The 15,016-nt window shown below is 45.6% G+C and overlaps 1 protein-coding gene across 1 annotated transcript; it reads right to left on the minus strand.

Annotated features, from left to right (window-relative positions):
• Nucleotides 1–12,699, minus strand: LOC126647498 (serine/threonine-protein kinase PAK 3-like). Its single transcript, XM_050329798.1, has 14 exons — nt 12,685–12,699; nt 12,150–12,272; nt 11,165–11,281; nt 10,541–10,885; nt 9,945–10,112; nt 9,459–9,621; nt 7,799–7,862; nt 7,103–7,151; nt 5,592–5,701; nt 4,831–4,948; nt 3,911–4,010; nt 3,288–3,484; nt 1,403–1,540; nt 1–93 (listed from the first exon to the last, which is right to left on the minus strand). The coding sequence occupies exons 1-14, from the start codon at nt 12,697–12,699 to the stop codon at nt 1–3; spliced, it is 1,800 nt and encodes a 599-aa protein (XP_050185755.1).
• Nucleotides 12,700–15,016: the final 2,317 nt, after the last annotated feature.

Here is a 15,016-nt window from a genome sequence, read left to right on the forward strand (position 1 = left end):
TCACTGAAGGCTTGTCTCTTCCTTCCACTTCTTCACCGCAGTGATAAGGGGCACCAGGCTGGAGGCAGGCTTGGCTGATTCTACAAATGGATGCTGCCGAAAGGAAAAAAAAAAAGACAAAAAAGGCAGTGAATCATGACTCTGAAAACTCACAGACTCCAGCAGGACTCCTCTGGTTCCCAGAAATACAACTGAGGGACCCATTTGCACCTTCATCTTCATGGTGAGGTAGGACTTGCCATCACAGGCTCCCTCATGAATTTATCCAACCGTCTTCAGCTTGCTGGGATTTTTATCCCTGCTGGCACTCTAGGAATGCTACTTTCTGTCCTAAGGGTTTGTTTTTTTCAGGAAACTCCAAGGGCTCATATACGTTCCTCTTTTTTAAAGACACGAGCTGTTCTAATTTTCACAGAGAGAGCAGTGTCTCTCTTTCCATCTCCTGCCCCTCCTGTGCTGCCTGGCACCTTCTTTCCCAGCAGGGACAGCCCATTGTCATGTCCTGCAGCTCCCAATCTGCCGCAAGACCTGGCAGTAGCCCTGCAGAGGTTCTCGTCTGCTTGACCATGCCAGGTAGCAGCTGGGGCTGGGACAAGTCCTGCTCAGCTGTCCCTGTTTGGGTGGCCAAAACCTCTAAGTGTGTGCCAGGAGGGACAAGCCAGGGTACCTCGGAGGCTCAGAGTGAGCCCCCCATACCCTGTTCCTTCCCTCGGCCAAATCAACAAACCCCACCTGACTGACTGTTTCCTCCACCACCATTTCAAGCCACTGGACCCAGCATCATTCTACTTCAGCCCTTTTGCCACCAGGTAAAACTCAATGTACTCCCAAGAGTACAAAAACTGGGCCATAGAAGTGATCAGAGGGTAGAAAATCTCTCCTCTGAGGAAAGGCTGAGAGAATTGGTCTGGTTCAGCCTGGAGAATAGAAGGCCCTGGGGAGACTCTATTGCCACCTTTCAATAGTTCAAGTTGGGGACCCATTTTTTAGCTGGACAGTTGCAATAGGACATGGGGTAATATTTTGAAATTAAAAGAGTGTCAGTTCAGATTAGGTCTAAATAAGAGATGGTTTACTGCAAGTGTGGCAAAACATCAGCACAGGTTGCCCAGAGAGCTGGGAGGTGCCCCATCCCTGGAAATGTAGAAGGTCAGGTCAGACAGGGCTCTGAGCAACCTGATCCACTTGAGGATGTCTCTGCTCACTGCAGGGCACTTGGACTATATGGCCTTTACAGGTCCCTTCCAACCTAAACCAGTCCAGGATTCCTCACAGTTCTCATTTGAAAAGCACTAAGTTGGGAGATCAATATGAGAGGGACCCATCTGATGCCTTGGAGTTTAGTGGATGAGGGATCCATCCCTGGGGCAGCCGTTCCACCTGCAGTTGCTCCGCACTGTACCTGCAGGAGTTCCTCAGCAGACCAGCGCCTGTCCTGGTCTGTCTCCAAGCAGCAGGTCAGAAAGTCGCGCAGCCAAATGGAGACTTGCTTGGGCTTCTTCAGCTTGGGTGCCCCTCCGGTGGCTATCAGGTACTGAGCCTAGAGGAAAAGGAAACACCAGATTCTACCTGTTTCTTTCATATCCTCAACTGCTCTCCCAGACCCCACTGTTTATGCTCTAGTCTCCAGTGGCAGTTTCTTCCCTGTCAGAGACTTAGAGATGAATTTCCTATACTAACAAAAAAGTCAAACTGTGATGTAGCCACAGCTTTTCCAACATCCAAAGGGTCTTGCCTCAACAGCTAATCCCGTTGGCTGACCTGGTTAGGAGGAACTACATCAGCAAAAGCACGTTTTGCTTCTCTGAGGATGGACACAAGCTATTTGAAAGAGGGACTTTGTCGAACTATACCATTTCCAGGGATTAAACTTAAAACACACCTCTGCCCTGCTCCCTGGTCCCTTAAGCTACCATAAAACAAAACCCATCATTTTTTGGTTCTCTTCTTGAGAAAAAAAAAATAACTGGAGGAAAAACAAGGAAATCAATCAGTTATTCCTTGGGTAAATAAACAAATATTTGGAACCTGATGTTCAACATCTGCCTGCACAGAGGTATTGTGATGGAAAGGCCTATTTGGGCAGACAGGAGCCACATACAACTGTATTTCTCAGCAGTCTCCGAACTCCAGATGAGCTTCACTTATGCAGTAATAGAAAACCTTTCCATGGTCTAATCAGAAAAATGAGTCATTCCATTCCTATGGTAACCCCCTACTCATTTGGATACTAAATTAATGATGTGCCCATCCCAGAAACTGACAGGCAACAAACAGGAGGTTTTGGCAGGCTTGGACTATGAAAGAAATGTGGCCACCAAGTGTTGCAGCAAAACTGGACAAGAAGCAAAACAGATTTTATTGCCTTTACACCATCATCTTCCACTTTTGGGTAAGCTTCCCAGTGATAAGAAAGGGAATGCAGTTCATCTCTCAAAACCACGGTTTCAGAAACCTCGTTGGGTTGGGGGTTCTCTTCGTCTTTTCTGGAAAGACAACACTAGTTGACACATATGCTTGTGTCATGTTTTAAGGGTCATCTTCTCAGACAGAAGAGCTGGAACAACTTAAGACCCAAAGCAAAGTGTTGCCTGAGAATGGGGAGTCTTTGCCTGTGGTAAGGCTTGAAATCAGTGTTTACAGAAGCTGCAAAGGGGCAATAAGCTCATCAATTTGTTTAACATACCAAGAAACCGCCAAGGCATACAATTCTAGCTGCAATCTGTGAAAACGAGATCCTAAACTTATCCAGGCCAACCAGACGCATGACACAACAATACAGATGTGGTTTAGAAGCTGGAAACTTTCAACCATCCACATGAGTTGGAAAAGATGCTCCAGTTTTGAGGAAAATTGATGTGCTGTGGTTAATAAAGGACAAAGCAAGCAGAAATGCTTGGTTGTTTGCTTTGCTGGTTGTTTCTTTTTCTTTTAAAACTGAAACTGGGGAGGTTCAATGTGCATTTCAAAGGATAATGACCACACTCCTAAACTCTTCCCTGAAAACTTCTTGTCATTAAGAGACAGAGCTCAAAGTGAGTTCAATAACATATGAGAAATGTCAAGCATCACTGAAGACCAAAATGGCTATATGCCACTTTTCTTCTGAGGTTTCCCCACTGATGTAACCCAAACTACAGCAGATGCTGATGTGCTCCAGGGACATTTTTAGAAGTGGGTCTTGGTGGAACAAGTTCAAGTTGATGGAAATGAGACTTTGTCTTATGGCAGACAGAACATGGAACAGATCAGAAAGACACTGGTATCCGTGAATATTTGCACCTTACCAGAACAGACGTTTCGTTCTGGTAAGGAACTTCTCCTTCCACCATTTCCAGTCCCACGATGCCAAATGACCATATATCCACTTTGGGACCATACGGTTTGCTTATCACAACTTCTGGTGCCATCCACCAAGAAGTCCCAATCACTGAGTTCCGGTAACTCTGCTCAAGGCTGAGCTGAGCAGAGAGGCCAAAATCAGCTGAGGAGAAAAACAAATACTGTGAAAGCCAGCTCAAATAAGGAAAACAAACAAAAGAATTCCCCACTCTAAGTGTGAAAATGCCCTGTTGAATCTATCCAGAAAACCAACCGTGTTGTGTTTCCTCAGGGTTGTAGCCAAGGAAATATGGAATTGGCCACTTCAAAAAAACTGACACATTTTTTAAACTGCCCCCAGTAGTCTCTTTTATTCACCAGAAGCTTTAGGTTGTAACTCCCTCCCTCTGGAAGGGGCACACACAAGCCAACATCACTCTTGGCACCTTGCAAGGTGCAGCTGTGCTCTCAGGCTGCAGCAGGGGTCCATGCTCTCCCACAAGCACCACTTTTGGGGAACTGGTGCTCACTCAAAAGCAGCCCCATGCCCCACATCCCTGGAACACTTCAGCTGATCAAGGATACCCACCCAACTTGACAGATCCGTCCGTTCCGATGAGAATGTTGGAACTTTTTATGTCTCTGTGGATCACCCCATTTGAGTGAAGGAAATACAGTCCTTGCAGGCACTGAGAGAGAAAAAAGAAACAGGAGGGTAAAAATCGGTGATCTGGTTTCATCACACTAGAAAGGAAACCACTTTAAAAGATTTCCTTTCCAGGGGAAGGGTGAGTAATGGCAGAACACGATTCTGACAAGAGGAAGAGTTTGTTGATCCAACACCAGTAGAGCAGGAGCTTTCTAATTTCTTTTAATATGAAGGCATATCAGCTTTTGAAAGAGAAATGGCAACTGTTGTTCAAGGCAAACCCAGACAGAATGACTGCTGCTGCAGTGGATGTGCTCTCCCATCCAGATAAACACGGGTTTGAGCCCCTCCCTCTGCTATGAAGTGGATCGCTTTTGGGTGGGAGGCTGCACGACAAAGATTTTATTGCTGGCCTCCAAGCAGACTTGGAAATAGCCCATTAGTCACTTTTCAGAAGTAAACACCACTTTGGGTGCAATACTACATTTTTAAGCTGAGGACTGTGAGAAATTCGTCTCTGTTTCTCTTTGCCCTTAAACTCTGCCACCAGCATGTTTGATTTTACAGGCAAGAAATGCAGTGCAGATAGGCTTTGTGCAAATGTTGCAGAGGCAAAGTGGAGAGCAGTAAATAAGAATAAAAAAGAGATAGAACACAACAACAACTGGAAAGAGTATAAGAACAGAGTACAGTGAGGGCAGGGCACTGGCAGGCAGTTCACTTCAATTGCTCTTTCTTCTCCACATCATAACAGCAACACAGAAACACAGCTCCGAACATGAAAATCACTCCTGTTCTTACCACCTGTTTAGCAGGACAGTTCTGTCCAATCTGTTGGAAGCCCAATGAGGATCCCTTACCTCCCGACTGACAGCTGCCATCTGTCCTTCAGACATGCATGTCTCACTGATAACATCATATAAAGTGCCTCCATCCACATACTCCATGACCAGCCAGAGTTCCTCCTCCACAATGTAGCTGAAAGAACACAACAAGGCCATGGAAATGACTGTGCACAGCTAAACTGCTTTATGGAAAAGGTGACAGTTGTTTTTTGTTTCCAGGCCCCTTTTAAATGAAGACAGAGTAAAAATTCTCTCTAGGGTGTACAGTGCTTGTGAGCAGTGCAGTCTAAATGAGAAAAGCACATCTGTGAAAAAGGAGATGTCTCAGATGGTCAGCAAGGGAAAAAGGCAGTTTAGTAACAAATCAGATGAAAGAACTGCCACACTATGTGTTTCTGGAGACAAGCACCTCGTCTTCCTGGCACCCACAGCAAGGGAAAGAGTGGAAAAAGCCCAAGGGAAATAATTTCTATGACGGTTTATCAGCACTTAGGACCCTCGGAAACAATCAACCCCCAAAACTGCAAAACTGTTGGAGAGAGTGAGCTTACGGGCTATTGATTTAGTAAGAAAGGGCTGATCCAGCTTTTTGAACTATGTGTGCCAAGAATGATTAATGCAGATAAAACGCAATCCCCTCCCATCATCTGTTAGAAATAAGTAGATAAATAATAATTAATTAATAATTAACAGCTCAATTTCCTGCCAGTGACCAAAATGTTTTTTTTTCACCTTGCATGCTCTCAGTATGTCAACAAACATACAGAACCACTCACCTGTCTAAATAGTTCACAATGTTGGAATTTCTATTTGTCCTCATGACCTCAACTTCATTAAGAGTTAGTTCCTTGCTGGTTTCTTGAAGACTGATTTTCTTTATAGCCACCTAAAATGACATTGAAAATCATTAACTTGAGAAGTCAGTGGCACCAACATGCAGCGAGTGATTTTAGAATGCCACAGCCCAGCTCTGTCAAACTGCCTTGTGATTCGACATCAGAGTAATTGGGAACTGACATTACAACGGCTATTTCTCCACCTGCTTGGGTGCCAGTTAAGGACATGTGGCCATGGACGTTCTGCCTTGTCAACTTGGTAAAAACAGTCTCTCAGCTATCAGCCACAAAGCTCCAACCACACTCTCTGCACACACATTCTTCTCAAATGGACTTAGCTTGTCACCACTATTCTCATTCACACATGTTTTGCGAGCAGGAAGTGAATTTGTTCCTGTGAAAATATATCAAGGAAGCTGGAAATCCTGTGGCAGTCCTGTGCAGTTTGATCATTATTTCAGCAGTTGCTGCTATTCTGGATTGCACAACAAAGTAAACATGTACACTGTGGGTAAAATGCCGTCCAAAACAGGCCATTAATATTACCCCCAGAAATACAATTCCAGCACTGCCAAACTTCATGAATGTTGATTTTGCTACTCTAAAGAAAATTCCTTAACACAGTTTACATTTGCAATTGTTGTCTGGGTTTAAAAAGAAGGATGGTAGGTGCAATGGTACTCCATGGATAAGCCCCGGGCTATAAGCAGGGCTTAGGGTTTTTAAGGTAACCCTTGCAGACCTCTCTCTAAGTGCAGTTCCCAAGTGCAGCACTGCAGGTGGATAAGGAACTACCAGTAAGATTCAGATGTATTTGCTGACAGCCAGAAACAAGAATTCAGGAATCTGAAGTCCCAAAGAGCAGTGAGATTGTCTAAGACAACACCTTGTCTGATTCTTATTACGAGGATCCCTGTAATGGGGTGTCACTGACAATTGACCTAAACAGGGCGATACTGCTTAGGAGAGGCTGTTGCTCCCAATAAACCTCTTCTTGGTCATCTGTGTGTGTGTGTCTGTGTGTGCCAACCAGCTTCTCTAGGACTGAAATACAAAACTGTGTCCCAAGCATGAGCTCTTCTTCATCAGGTCTTGCATTGTGCTTTAGAGATGAAAGACATGAGGAAAGAAAAAAAAGCTAAATCCTATCTGTGTCTGAACCTGTGATTCAGAGAAATTGGGCCTGGATGACAGCAGTTGCCATCACCTCATTGGTGCATATTCAGGCATCAAGACCAAGCTGGGGCATCCTTCTTTGAAAGATACCGTTCTTTCTGGCAGTTGAGAAGGACAAGGTCTGTCCCAAATGCTTTTTGCAGGCTGTCACTAATCTGCACTTCTCTTGCCTTTGCAGCAAAGATCTACCGGTGACCCAAAGTTCCAGCCACAGCTCACACCAGAGAAGAAAGCATTCGAGAGCTGCAGAAGCTGTGGGGCTTGTTGACACTTACCTGTCCTCCGGTGGCAGTGTCAAGTGCTTTACAAACAGCTCCAAAAGCCCTAGAAGAAAGGAGCAGCAGTTTAGGCCTTGCAGTGAAAGCCAGCCCATAGAGGAAAGCTCTACTGTAAATGCTTAAAAGTTGCAGGATCCACAAGTGGTCTGTCATCAGGTAGATGATGCATTTTCCTCTCAAGTGCATCGACACTGGGTCTATTCATGAAGCTTTGGGTTTTACTGCCTTGGCTAAATAAGAGAGCTTCTTCTGGTTTCAGTTTCTATTGTGATTATAATCCTGAGCACCAAATATTTCCTTCAGCAAAATACTGGAAAGAAATGTTACTGAGAACTGTTACCTGACAGCTATCAGGTGGTAAATTGCTCTTTTAGGCCATAAAGTTTCTTCTTCTTTCATAAGCATTGCCGTATTATACAAAAATGATTACTGCTAAGAAAATAAGCCAACAGATGCCACACACTTGAGAGACAGGAGATCTTCCAGATCCTGCTCCTTGTTGCAGGCAAGACACTGGCAGCATCATGATGACTTTGACAGTGCCTCATGATCACAGGTTTAAATTCTGACCAATACTGACAGAGGGGACAATCTGAACACGCTTGCAGCTTGCCTGACTTCACGCTTGATAGATGTTGCACTAGCAAAATACCCGGCCCATGGTTTTGTAGAAGAAACTGTGGTTGGACTCACCCACTACCAATATTTTCCAATTCAATGTATTTCTGCAAAGGATCTCCCATGCTCACCATTCTCCCTGAAAGAAACAAAATGCAAGATGCTCATTTTAAAATGGAGATCCTGCCTTCCAGGAGGTCCAAAATGCAGCCCCACTGTCTGGAGCTCTGAGCCCTTTGTGGGCAGCTGGGTGACAACAATAACAACAAGACAGGCAGCTCCGCAGCACAGAGGGTCTGCACAAAGACTGATTTTTATACAGTCCTTTGAAGGGTTACCTTGACAGGAAACTAAGCACATCGAGATACATTCAGAGCAGGCAGAGATCAGAAGAGAACAGGTGCCAAGACAAGTAAGTTTGTCATCTATAAACATTAAGGAGAGCTGGAACAATAGAGCCTTTCTTTTCTAGGTAATAAACATTCTGTGAGGAAAGCTCCAGCCCCTGCAGTCACACCAGCCATCAGTGGCAGGGCAGGTGTGACAACAGGTCAGTAAAGCCCAAGAATGAGCCCTGTCAACTACTGTGAAGAAGCCACAACCAGACTGAGCCCTGTTACAAGCTGTTGCCCCCATTCAAGACAGAACATTATTGGCTTTGAGATCAGACCCAAGGAGGTGCAGATCAATCCACTTTTTGTGTCAGCAAGTGATGGTAGACACAGAGTAAGCTGGGCTCTGCTCTGAACCCAACCAGTGATTATCTAAGAACACAGCACTGGTAGTATTACATGCAAGAAGCAGATTGAATTGGTTGTACTGCAGAATCAAAAAGGGCTTGCTGTATTTCCTAAAGCCTGATCTGTGCAGGAGTTGGGGCCAATGATGAGGATTCTAATAGTTTTAACTGTCTGGGAACCAGTCATGGCAGAGTGCCATGTATCTGAGGAATACACAGCAGCTGGGCTGTAGGGAGCTGGGCTGTAGGGATTTTGCTCCTGGGAAATGCCTGCAGTGCAGTTTTCACACCACGCAGATGTGTCTCTTTGATACATCCTTATAAGCAGAAAAGTAATAAATAAAATAGGGATCATAAAAGTCGGGGTTTTTTTCCTTTGGGGGCATCTTTCCTCTTTATTCGTGTTGTCATCTGATGTTCTTTCAAAGGAGTTCTCACTGACAAAAATGTATCATTCTTATAAAAACAAACTGTAGAAGTAACAGTGATAGTAATAACAGTCATAAACCCCACATCAATAAGATACTTGGGGTAGGAGAGCTCCTTTGGGATGGAGAACAATGAAAACCCAACTCCATGAAAAAATCCAAATCCAAACCAATCTAAAAAAGCTCAGCCAGCAAACCAACCAAAAAAACCCCACAAAACCTGAATCCAATCCGTTTCTTTGAATCTAGGAAGCCAAATATTCTGATCAGTTTGGGCACTAGCGCACAGGACTCCACTAGGTCACTCGCCTGTTCATCTGGGAACATTTCCCTGCTTTTGCCTTTAGCAGAGAGAGAAGCTCGGCCAAAGGCAAACCAGTCCAACCTGCCCTCAGAGGCAGCAGGAACACCCACAGTGCTCTCACTGACTCAAAGCACAAGAAGAGTTTCTATAGGGAGTCCTAAATGCCCCTGTGACACTAAACCGAGGAGGAACATTTGGCCCAGCTCATGCTGAGACCCACACACAACACACTGCTCCATCAGACAAGAGGTACACAGGACGTACTCAGTATGTTCAGGGACGCCTTCTCTACCACATCTTGCAGAAAAGCTTCCAGCTGGCTTGAGCTGAGCGAATTGCTCGCTGTCAAGCTTTCAGGCTCAGGAGTGGAGGCTTCTTCAGACCATGCTACTGCAGCAGTGGGTTCAATGACAGAGCCTGTGTAGATCTGGGACAAGAGATAAGTTTGTGTCAGAAAGGTGGCTGGCAGAGATTGCCCTGAGATCACATTTCAAATGATAGCCCTTAGGAAGATGCTGTGGGTCACATCCAGGACTCTTAAACAGGATTTTTTATGATGTCCACTTCTCAAACTGAATTGGTAAAAATAAAAGGCTGGTTCTATATGAGTTAATGGACAGTTTCATATTCCATTTTTGCAGTTTTTCTAAAAGACGACTGCAACACTGACTGCTCCACTTCCTCCCAAGAATTCTTTTCCCCCTCCAAGTGCTGCAGACACACTTGCAGTTCCTTGTTCTAATGTTCTACCTCCTCATCTTGAGTCTTCTTTTCCTCCACCATCTTCTGGAAGTACTCAACCTCCAGCACCTCCTGCCTTGGCCGTTCCCAAACCTTGCTCTGATCTTGCTGACCTTTGTTGCCAATCACTTGCTGGGACAATTTGGGTTCTGCCAGATGAGATGTCAACTCTTCCACCTCAAGTCAAACAGAACCAAACAGTCAGAGACTACAGTTTCTCACTGTCAGCTGTATCATAGACTGTGAGGAAAGGGAAAGCACATGAGATGACCAGATTCCCAACTGATACAGACGACTTCTTCCAAATGTGGATCGCCATCTTCACCTGAAAAAACACCTCAAAAAATAAGGTTAGCAGGAACAGGCCAGTAGAGATCAGTTGGGATTCTTGCTGGGCAAGAGGTCAAAGGATAAACCCAGCTGTCCAGGGTGACAGCTGAGAATCAGTGGACTAGTAAGTCTCCTTTGGACCAGCTGTAAGAGGGACCACAGCATGAAGGCAGTCAGAGTGACTACCCCCATCAGCTGCTGCTCTGCAATGGAAAGGCAAGAAGGTAGGAGAACACCTCTTTGGTGACTGGAGTGGCTACCACCATTTCACTCACCAGCTTTCGTAGAGTCTTCTGCTGCTGCTGTAGGAGACTCACATCCTGTTGGATATTTTTCAGTTCCTCCTCGTGCCGTTCCTCCATGGCCTTGATATCACTCCAAGCTCTCTGCAGTTGCGCTTGCAGCTTTTCCCTGCTGTTCTGTAAGCAGAGGGGGAGAGAAAGTCTCTGTACGGGAGTTCCTGCCACTGTTTCCCTTACCTCGTTTTGCAGATCCTCCCCCTGCTGAAATAGATTCATTTCATCTTGGATGCTTTTTGTTTCATCCTCATGTCTCTTCTCAGTTGCCTTAGTCTTCCTCGAAGCTTCGGGCAGCTGTGCTTGTGGTTTTGCCTTGATGTTCTGTAAACAAAAATGGAGAGAAAGTTACTGGGACCTGCCATCAGGCTCAGGTTTTTCCTCTTTCGGTCTCGAAATCCCAGTCCTTCGGCCACTTTTCTCTGCTTCTCCATGCAGCTCTGCTTCCATTGTAACCCTCCATTCCTGGTGTTGATCCCTGGAGATTACAAGGCTCTGTGCTTTCAGTGCCCATGGTAGTTCTTACTTCCTCAGGCAGGCCCAAGACCTATGTTTTATGATCCTCTTATTGCCATTCACTGTTGCCTATCTAGTCAGGTTTACCTGCCCATTCTCTCTCTGCTCTTCCTCCTGCTGCTCCAGCTGCTGCTGGGTTTGAAACAGCTCTCCCTGAGTCTGCATCTCTAACAAAGCAACCTTCCCACGGTCTTCTAGCAGGACCTGCACAGAAATGAAGAGAAGCAGGTTTAAACTTCCCATACAACATTTCTATGGCAAATGTATGGCAAAGTCTGATGGGCACTGTGCTGCTGCTCTCCTAGGTCCTTATCTGCCCATGGGGAGGCACAGATTCCTAAGTGAGATGGGCAGTACAAACATGGTCCATCTGGAACTGAACCTCCCACAAACTCTTAGGCAGCTAACAGGAAATGTGGGGCATTTCTCAATTGCCCACCCTCACTGAGCCCCATTAACTTATTAGCTTACACATCCTCAGGATGCAAATGAAGGAAAGCAAGTTATGGAATACATGTATAAGCAAAGTCACTCAACACCACGTACAGCATGGGATTGTTCCAGCCCTCAGAATGGCCCAAAATTCAGGGTGTAAAAGGGGGGCTCTGGGGGTGGAAAAGGCTAGAGGAGGAAAACACCTCTGGGGGAGAAAAACTGCCATCTCTGGAGGGGGAAACATCTCTATTTGCTCCAGATCAGTCAATGAACTGTCTCTCTCCTCCTCTCCTGAAGGGAAGACTGAATAGAATGAGGGAGCATTTCCCTTTTCGGATCTGTTCAGCTGAGTTCACCTCAGTATTTCAAGCCTTAGGGAGTGACCATTTGGAGCTACGTTGCAGCCCTTCAGAGACAGAACTTCTCTCTACATTGCAGAGCAGTGTAGGATTCTTCTCACCAAACCCAGGTCATGGTAAAGTTAAGCATGTAGTCTAATTGTGCCTGTAACTACTTAGCCTATGGAGAGGGGCAGGCCCTCCACGGCACAGTGACACCTATGTGTCACGAACGGCAAGTGCTGTCTGGTCAGAAACAGGCAGAACCAAAGACAGTGCCAACCAAAACTGGTGCTTACTGATTCAGGTTGTCCAGGCTGTGGTGCAACAACAGCTATAGGGTCGTTGTCATCTTCCTCCTCTTTGGCCTCTTCTCCAGGAACAGAGGGAGGCAGAACAAGTTCTAATGCTGGTTTTGCGCTCTGCAGACATAAAAGAACTCGAGAGATCAGGACTAACTCTTCATTTATAACCTTATTTATATCCAGTTCTATACCCTGATCTATCTGAGCTGTTCATTTAGCTACTTAGATGGTCTGTGCAGAGGGGCAGGTCCCTCCAGGGTGCAGTGACCCCTACATATCCTGCAAGGCTGAGAGCTGTTTCTTCAAAACACTCTCTCCTCTGGGGACAGGGGGCCTGCACACAAGGCACAATGTCTCTCACTCTTACTAACTCGTAGCACCTAAAGACAAGATACTACCTCTTCTCTGATCCCAAGAGAGATTTATGGCCCCTTTCAGAAACCCAGGAAACTGATGCCTGGACATGAAAGTCCAAAGCCCTTTCTCCAGCTGTCAGGGGCTGGAGTGAATGGCTGTGTCACTGCAGGACTCCAGCTCTCAGCATCTTCAGCCACGAATGGAAAGTGCTGTCTGTTCAGAAACTTGAAGCTGTGCCTTGCACCAAAGACAGTGCCAGCCAAATCTGTTGCTTACTGATTCAGGTTGTCCATGCTGTGGTGCAACAACAGCTGTAGGGCTGTTGTGATCTTTCTCCTCTTTGGCCTCTTCTCCAGGAACAGAAGGAGACTGACGAGGTGCTGATGTTTGGTTTGTGCTCTATGGACAGAGAGTAGCCAGAGAGACAGGGAGTTACCTCTCACTAATAAACTGATTTCTATTCAACTGTATGCTCAGCTGTACTCAGGAGAAAACATAAAATTTGATAGAAATTGGATTCTAAGTCATTAAAACTAAATTAAAATGGGCTAATTAGATGGTACTGCATATTGTTCTGCATTAGATATTCCACCCTGGCTAGAATCAGGAAGCAACCTTCTGTCTGCAGAACTGGGCTTTTTTCTTTTAAAAGCCCCTAAATGGAAAATAAGAAACAGCCAGCTGCTGCTGCTGTAGACACTGCAGTGGACTTTCTTTCAGCCTGCTCAGCTGGCACTCTATACTCTACTGTTACAGGCCAAGCTCATAGCTTGCACCATAATTCTTTTAAATGCAAGGAACGTCAAAGGCTCTTTTTCTCACTCACCGAAGGATTGGCTTGTCTCCATCCGTAGGTGAGGTGACCTGCAATGGGCAAGAGAAAATGAACCAGATGTTAGAAAACTGCCTGAGGTGGGGAATCCCATGGAACAAGTCAGGCCAAAAGGAGAGCATTTTCCTTTCACAACATCCCTCCAGGAGCAAAAGTTCTTTCACATAGCAAACAAGAGAACAGGACAGTGTATTAGGCCGTGTCTAGTTTTGCCATGTTTGGTCAGGTAATCAATAGAAACTTTGTCAAGAAAATACAGATTTTTCTTTAGCAGTCAATGCTTCTGCTCCACCCAACGGCTAAAGCAGCTGCACTAATTCCCATTAGCTTGCTGAAAACACTTGTTCAGAAAATCTTCCCCCAAATCCACCTTAGCTGTGACAGTTGTACTCTGAAACAGCACAGAAACAGGTCCTGGGTTCAGGAGCATACACAAACTGTTTTGGAGTTCGCACTTCATCGCCAAGGGAATCACTATTTTAGCACACCGTAAAGTGTCAAGTGAGAGAGTCAAATCCTTTAATGATGGAACTTAAAAAAAAAGAAGCTTTCCCACAATTCTGGAGAGAGGAGTACAATTTTTAGAAAGACTTCGGGAAGCTGTGTCAGTCTGCATTTTGCAAGGTGTTGATCAAACCAGCAAACTGAGGAAGTGACAGACTCCACTGCCACACACTATCCCATGGAGGGAACAGAACCCCTGCCGGTTACATTTCAAATGCCATCCACACCCTGCTGTCTTGAGATACTCCCTTTTTCAGCTGAAGCTGTTGACAGGAACTTTACCAAACTAGTGGCATCTCAGTGGTGTTTTTGTTTTGCAGTCAATTCAGTCACTTAAGGAAGAGCATAAAGAACACAGCAATACAAAAGCCAGATTATGCTACACCCACGAAAAACCTCTACTTACGTGCCAGATGGGTCAAATAATAGCCAGAATAACCCATAGAATAAACAGTGCAAACTGCAGCAGCGATTTCCTCAGCCATTTTAGCAGTGCTGTGCAAGTGCTGTGCTCTAACAAGAGTATAAATGACACGCCTGTTCACTGAGAACACCTTGAGCAGGAGGATACTCCTGCAACGTGCAAGCAAAGAGTTGGTCTGATCACTTGCGCCTTCTGTGCACCAGGCACCACTGACGCTGTGAAGACATAGCAACAATCCCTTGACATCACAATAGCAAGCTCTCTAGGTTGCTTTGTGAATTTATGCAGAGCAACAGGATGACAGTAAACACAAAAATAGCCCGGAGAGTTCTTCTGTCACAAAGCAGCACAATATCCCCTTGTATTCCAAAACCTGTTGCTCAAAGGTTTCAAGACTAACTCAAACAATGCACCAAGCACTTGTACCCTGTGCCAACCTATTGCACACGCATCAACCTGTTGCTGCCTCGCTATGGCATCTCAAAGAAGCATCTGGGGCCTGTGAGTCACCTCTGGGAGCTTCCCTGGGCTCACCTGTGAGCCACAGGGATGGGACTGCAATGGTCAGAAGGAAAGGAAACAAGAAATTTGAAACAGAATGCGGGATAACTTGGAAGGTGGTGGTAGGAGGAAACTAGTGGGCCAAAATGGGTAAGTTCCATGAAAGATGGGCACTATGAGGCAGAGGCCGAAGAGATCAGGTGACTGGCAGGCCTCAGAAAAACAGGAAAGCCAAATTTGGTA

Source organism: Myiozetetes cayanensis, unplaced genomic scaffold (assembly GCF_022539395.1).
Source record: "Myiozetetes cayanensis isolate MyiCay16 unplaced genomic scaffold, myiCay2020 scf4, whole genome shotgun sequence".
Classification (NCBI taxonomy): Eukaryota; Metazoa; Chordata; class Aves; order Passeriformes; family Tyrannidae; genus Myiozetetes; species Myiozetetes cayanensis.